We start from the raw sequence: 6,679 nt of genomic DNA, 5'->3' as shown, positions 1-6,679 counted from the left end.
TACTGATTTATAATTATTTTATTCTAACAACTCGAAACAAGATTTGTTTGGTTATACAGATGCAGATTATTTATCTGATCTACATAAAGCTAAATCTCAAACTGGATATGTATTCCTAAATGGAGGCACCGCAATATCATGACGTTCTCAAAACAAACACTTGTTGCAACATCATCAAATCATGCCGAAGTGATTGCGTTACATGAAGCTACTCGGGAATGATTTTAGTTAAGATCAATGATACAAATCATTATTGATTCTTGTGGACTAGAACGCTATAAAAGCCCAACAACTATCTATGAAGATAATACAGCTTACATAGTACAAATGAAAGAAGAGTATCAAAAATGACAGAACAAAACATAAATGCTGACGAGGCGCTAAAGCTATAAACGGTCTTAACGGTCATAAGTTTGATGGAAAAGAATGGTATATTGGTAAGGCTCAGAAAAAGACTGAAAGGGAATAGGAATTGAAACAACAGTTTGAGCAAACCATGAAGGAGACTGTAGACAAATCACATGGGTCAAACTTGTACATAAAAGATTTAGATGATACAGTTTCAGATGAAAACCTCAGATTCTTCTCATATACTCAAGATCTCGTAAAAGACAACCAGATTAAAATGAGATACGTTCAATCAACAACTCTGCTGATCTTTATACCAAAGCACTGTCAATCGCTGTTTTCAAAACATACGTTCACAATATTGGCATGAGGCAAGTTCAAAAGATGTGACGACTCAGCGTTGTCTACTTGAGGGGGAGTCAACTCTATGCTGCACTCTTTTTCCCTTAGCTAAAGTTTTATCCCACTGGGTTTTCTTTAGCAAGGTTTTTAACGAGACAGTATTAATTGCTCTTTAAAAAAATTACCATTCAAGGGGGAGTGTTGTAAATTTAGTAGTTAAATATGGATGGTAATTAGTCAAATATGGATAGTAAAATTTGTACTATATATATGTGCATAATGTAAGTTACAAAAACACACATATACATTAAATACATCACACCTCTTCAACCTCTTTCTCTCCTATATCTTCTACAACACATCTCTCTTTTATTGGTTCTTTCAATTTGAATATATTGAACCAGGCCACTAAAGGTAGTTATAAGCCTACTGAAATATAACACATACAAAAATAAATAAAAGAGAAATGAGTTGTAATCAGATGCCAATGAACGTAATGATGGCAACGTATTACACCCATCTGCCACACATATTATTCAAGTCATCATAAGAAATCTACCTCAGCCAGTCAGGGTTTGCCATATCAGCAGATAATATAGTCCTTTATTGGGTTTAGCATGGGTTGACATGTACCTAAATTTCCTTTTGAATCACGTTATCCTAAAGGGAGGGAGCTGATACGTACGCCACTTACTTTTTATCATACATCACTAAAATTTAATTTTGGACTATTTTACCCTTTCTCATAATTAATTTAGGGAAAAGAGCCTTGAGTTAGAAGGGTAAAATAGTCAAAGATTGTAGTTTGGTGGTGTATGACAAAAAATAAGTGGTGTACGGATCAACTCCCTATCCTAAAATGTATCATTTTTTCATCTGCACATGATTGCCCACTCACAACTTCCTTTTCTTTTAATTTTTAATTTTAATTTTTTTTACATAAACTATTACTCTGTAAAACTCACCATGTCTTACTCGCAAATCGAATATATTCTACGAAAAAAAAAAAAAAAACTCTTACGATTATTACTTAAGGCATGTAGTATGTATAGTATGTTGCCATTACATGTGAAAATCGTGATAAACATTTTTAAACACTTATTAAAAAGAGAATGTGAATATTTAATGTTACGAAATACAAATATATATTTGTTTAAAGTTATATTTACCATGTTACAAATACCTGATCGACATGCTATTGGACAATGCGACTTTTCACACTTTTGACAAAAATTTTAACACTTTTTGTTCATGTGCGAAAGCCCTTTTCATCATTTTGTGCAACATGTTAATTATTTGTTTCAAAAACAAAAGGTACAAAATTCATTAAAACTTTTCATGATGTCTCAACAAGAAACTTTGAATTAACAGAAAGATATCTTAGATATACACCTTCAATCTCATAATCTTACGAATCTATTAATATACCTGATGGGATGCAAGATACACGATCAAAGTTAATGTACGTATCAACAATTTGTTACGTATTACTCCGTAGTATATTTGTTACAGATTTGATTGGTTAAACATTTTTTTTCATTAATGACTTTTTCTATCCAAAAAACGATAACTTTATATATAAACAACATGAACTACAAACTCGACCCTTCAAACGGGTCAAAACAAACGAAAAATGAAGAAGGACAACAAACAAACTAATTGAAGCCAATCAAAAAACCCAAAAACAAAAACTAAACTAACCCAAAGGACGAAATATAGGGCAACCAATCAAACTTACACGAGACTATTGCAAATCATGAGAAGTTGTGACGTGGTCCAGCGGTTGGTGGTCTGCCTCCTTTAGGGGACGGGTTTATTATCGCTGCATCGGCATAATCGAAACGGAAGATGATCGCAATGGGTGGTTTAGTCCCTCTCGGGTGATCTCAATCGCTGTTCAAAAAAATAAATAAATAAATAAACTATTGCAAATCATGAATCACCTAAGACCGCAATAAACATGCCCTCAAACATGAAGCTACAAACCGTCTGCATAGAAATTCTTGATCAGTTTCGTGAACCTTTTTGATCAATAATGAATTTTGATCTTGAACTTCTCACGTTTCTTGACAAAATGTACGTGATGTAGCGACTCATTAAAATTGAATATGTTAAATATTTTGAGATCTTGGGCATTCTTGGAACAACTAATTAATTAAGTTAAGAATTTGCTAATGATAATTTTTAGGGTTGTTGATAGTGTGATTTAATGTATTGTATTGAACGGTTACTTGACTTGAAAGCGATATCTTTACTAGAAGGGTATTTTAGTAAAATGTAGAAAAGAATAAAATAAATACTACGTAATTGAGATGAAAGAAATTAAGATGTACTCCGTACTACTTAAACAAAAGCAAGCATACGCACAGCACACTAGAGTGGTCCAAACCATGAGCCACTCTATAACCTAATCTCTTCCCCTGTTTTTTCTTTCCCTCACCATTGCGCAACCCATGCTTACCCAATCCCAATTTTTATAGAGATTTATGTGAAATTACTATACTACCCCTGAGGAAAAATAACAAGCGGATTTGTATCGCTTTTTATCATTTTCTCCAAACACCCGTGACTCTATTCTGTATCTTTATATTTCTTGGATGTCCATTTAAACTTGATGTGAATTTTGATATTTGATATTCAATTGTTACTTAAGTTTCGGGATTTGTGCGCATTCAATCTTGTTAACTGCTTACTTTCCTAATTTGGCTAAATGCTTACAAGTACAAAGTTTCTTACACCCAACAACACATTTTCTGCATACTAGTTCAGTAAATTCAATGTTGATTTTATAACGTTTTCTGGATTTTATAAAAATAAAAGAATCCTTGTATCTTCTTTCATTTGGATTCTTCCTTATGTTACACAGGAACCCATCATTTGTTCATACAAAAATATAAGCCCTTTTTAGGGTTTTAGGATTCCACTATTTTTACTTCATATTCAACAGTTCTAATGAATTTTGAATTTGGGTTTCTCATTTTTTTTTTTTTTTTTTTTACATTTTATTTAAGTTTTCCATATAAATTTATTAAAATAGATAGTTGTAGTAAGTTCTTGAATATATTCGGCTTTTAGTTTTTCTTGTAAAAGGTGCTAACTTTTTTATTCTTGAACTCTTGAATCCAAAATTTCATAATTCAATTCTGGGTTTTGATGGGTTTTTCTATTTTCTATATATAATCTTGAAAATTTGAGCAAGTGAATATTGTGATTGAGTTGGGTTTCTTGAAATCATAAAGATGTCATCTTGTTTAAGAGGAGGTACAGGAAGAGCATATGGATTTGATCTTGAAAATATAGTTAAATCCACATCAAATACTTCAAGTAGAACCTCAAATTCACATTCATCTTCTCCATCTTCAACACTTTCTGAATCAAGTAATTCACCATTGACTGTCTCCACTCGAAAACCTCGAACCCAACGAAAACGACCCAATCAAACCTACAATGAAGCAGCTGCTCTTCTATCTACCGCTTGCCCCAACATTTTTTCAATCACCAAGAAAAACAATAATCATTCAAAGTTTCCAAATAAACATACTTATCTCTTCAATGAGCCACCCAAATTGCTCTTACCGTTTTCGGTAACCGAAAGGCCAATTAAGGCGAAATCAAGAGAAATTGAACTCAGTGGGAGATGGAATTATAGCTCTAGTTGTAATTCAATGGAATTAAGTGAAGGATATGAAGATGATTTTGATACTGAGTCGATTCTTGATGAAGAAATTGAAAAGGGGATTGATAGTATCTTGGGGAATTCAAATTCTAATTCTAATTTTAATTCAGTAGTGGAAAATGATGAAATTTTAAATGAAAAATCTTGTTTAGGGTTTAATTATGATTTTAATCATAATACTTGTTATGGGTACCCATTGGGGTTGGGATTTGGGGGGAATTTAGAGTTTAATTTTGGGTTAGGATTAAGAAATGGTGTGAAGGCATTGAGGAATGTAGATGATGGTAATTGGTGGACCAATCCAGAGATCAATATGATGAACATTTCGTCGCCGGCATCGATAAAATTGAAGAAAGCTCCAATTGAAAAGAAGAAGAAAGTGGAGGAGTTAATGAAGTTGAAACCCGAATCTAGGAAACCAGTTGTTAAGGAGGAGATTTCGGGTCATGGAAACGGGCCTCGATTGCTACTGAAATTGAATCATGACAACGTTTTGAGTGCTTGGTCGGATAAAGGGTCGCCGTTGCCGGAGGAAATTTCAGGGTCAGAGTCTCCGGGTAAAGACATTCATGTAAGTATTTTTATAACACGTGATGATGTGTAATGTTATTTTTGATTTCATTCAAATAAGGGACTTATAGTATGCTTGCAGTGTAATTTTTGTAACAAGGATAATATAAAGTGAAAAGATGTTTATATAGTTGTATATTGTATAATGTATAATAAGTATATACTTAAATAAGTACACGAACTATCGATTATAATATTTCTTGTATCATAAATTGGCAGGCAAGATTGGCTCAAATAGACTTATTTTCGGAGAATGGAGGGTTGAGAGAGGCTAGTGTTATTCGTTATAAGGAGAAGAAGCGCTCGAGGTTGTTCTCTAAAAAGATTAGATATCATGTTAGAAAGGTCAATGCTGATCAACGACCTAGATCTAAGGTCTATTTTCTATTTACCCTTTTAAATCGTTCGTCTTTTATGATATTTGAGATTCATTTTTGATATTCCATTTTCATAAATTTCGATAATAGATTTTAGAGTTATCATTATAAAGAATAAAGAAAGATACTTACAATTGTTAAAGTATTGTCATAAATGAATTGTTAAATTCAAATATTAAAACTGTCACAAATTGTGTTTTTGCAGGGGCGATTTGTTAGAAGGTCTCCCACTTATGAGGAACAATGAGAACTTACAATTTCGCTTTACCCCCTCCATCTTCTGTTAACTTTCTATCATTCCCTTTACTTCCTTTTCTATCATTTCAACCCTTTTATTCTTTTGTTTTGGTACAATAATCAATTAGTGATGTTGAGTTGCATAGAAGAGAGGATAAAATACAATTTTGCTATTTAGATTCATTTTTATATTTTTGTTTATTTATTTTGCTCTTCTATTTGAATTAATAAAAGATAATCATTTGATCAGTTATGTAGCACTCTATCAGAGATATATCTATGTATTTTGTCTTCGGTGTCCAAAATATTTGTTGAGCAAATATTACAATTACAAAAATTTTATAGAATTATGTTTACATAATTAGGTGGACCAATTAGACGAAGAGAGGACAACATTATAGAGAATAAAAAAATAATGGCATTGATTCATATCTAATGTCATATCATATTATAAATATTATAAAAGGTGGTGATATTTTCTCTCATAATTTTGATAAATCCAATTTACAATATATAATCAAATATGTTTTGGGAGCTCTCGAGACGTATTTCGTTTCTCTTTTCAAAGCTCCGAAAGCAGGTTATTAAAAAGCTCAAATCAATCCGAGATAACTTCTTCTTTGGAGGGAAGGAATTTGATCCAAAAAATCCATTGAGTAAGCTGGCGTTCAGTGATGAATCCTTTAAATCATGGAGTTCTCGGAGTTAATAGTCTTTCCTCCTTAAATCAAGCGCTTATGTGTAAGTGGCGATTGTAGTTTTCTTTGAACAGAAATGCTTGTTGGGCGAAAGCGACTATAGCCATTCATGGTTCGAGTAGATGGACTCATCCATCATAATTTATCCCTTTCAGGTACGTGGTCAAACATTCAAAAGTCACCTGATGCAATCCACTTATCGCAGGCTATTGTTCTTGCTATGATGTATAACTTATTATATACTTCATATAACTTATGTAGGGTGGTTAAGAGTTGAGATGACAAATAACATACGATTCAATGGATATTAACACAATTTGATCCGTTTAAAACGGATACGAATGATCTAAATAGATGAATATTGAAATGAATGTTTATGGGATATGGATATTGAATATGAATATAAATATGAATATGAATATGGATATGGA

The 6,679-nt window shown here is 32.3% G+C and overlaps 1 protein-coding gene across 1 annotated transcript; it reads left to right on the top strand.

The window, feature by feature from the left end:
* Positions 1-3,603: 3,603 nt before the first annotated feature.
* Positions 3,604-5,728, top strand: LOC139904076 (protein CHLOROPLAST IMPORT APPARATUS 2). Its single transcript, XM_071886010.1, has 3 exons — positions 3,604-4,937; positions 5,156-5,311; positions 5,519-5,728. The coding sequence occupies exons 1-3, from the start codon at positions 3,930-3,932 to the stop codon at positions 5,558-5,560; spliced, it is 1,206 nt and encodes a 401-aa protein (XP_071742111.1). The 5' UTR covers positions 3,604-3,929; the 3' UTR covers positions 5,561-5,728.
* Positions 5,729-6,679: the final 951 nt, after the last annotated feature.

This window comes from Rutidosis leptorrhynchoides, chromosome 4, assembly GCF_046630445.1.
Source record: "Rutidosis leptorrhynchoides isolate AG116_Rl617_1_P2 chromosome 4, CSIRO_AGI_Rlap_v1, whole genome shotgun sequence".
NCBI classification, from domain to species: Eukaryota; Viridiplantae; Streptophyta; class Magnoliopsida; order Asterales; family Asteraceae; genus Rutidosis; species Rutidosis leptorrhynchoides.
The sequence above is the reverse complement of the archived record's forward strand: the minus strand, read 5'-3'. Positions and strand labels throughout refer to the sequence as shown.

Bases quoted from the DNA above. Each gene is read 5' to 3' on its own strand.
- LOC139904076 (XM_071886010.1), top strand. From the start codon at position 3,930: ATGTCATCTTGTTTAAGAGGAGGTACAGGAAGAGCATATGGATTTGAT. The intron at 4,938-5,155 runs GTAAGTATTTTT...ATAAATTGGCAG, and splicing joins CTCCGGGTAAAGACATTCAT to GCAAGATTGGCTCAAATAGA. The intron at 5,312-5,518 runs GTCTATTTTCTA...GTGTTTTTGCAG, and splicing joins ATCAACGACCTAGATCTAAG to GGGCGATTTGTTAGAAGGTC.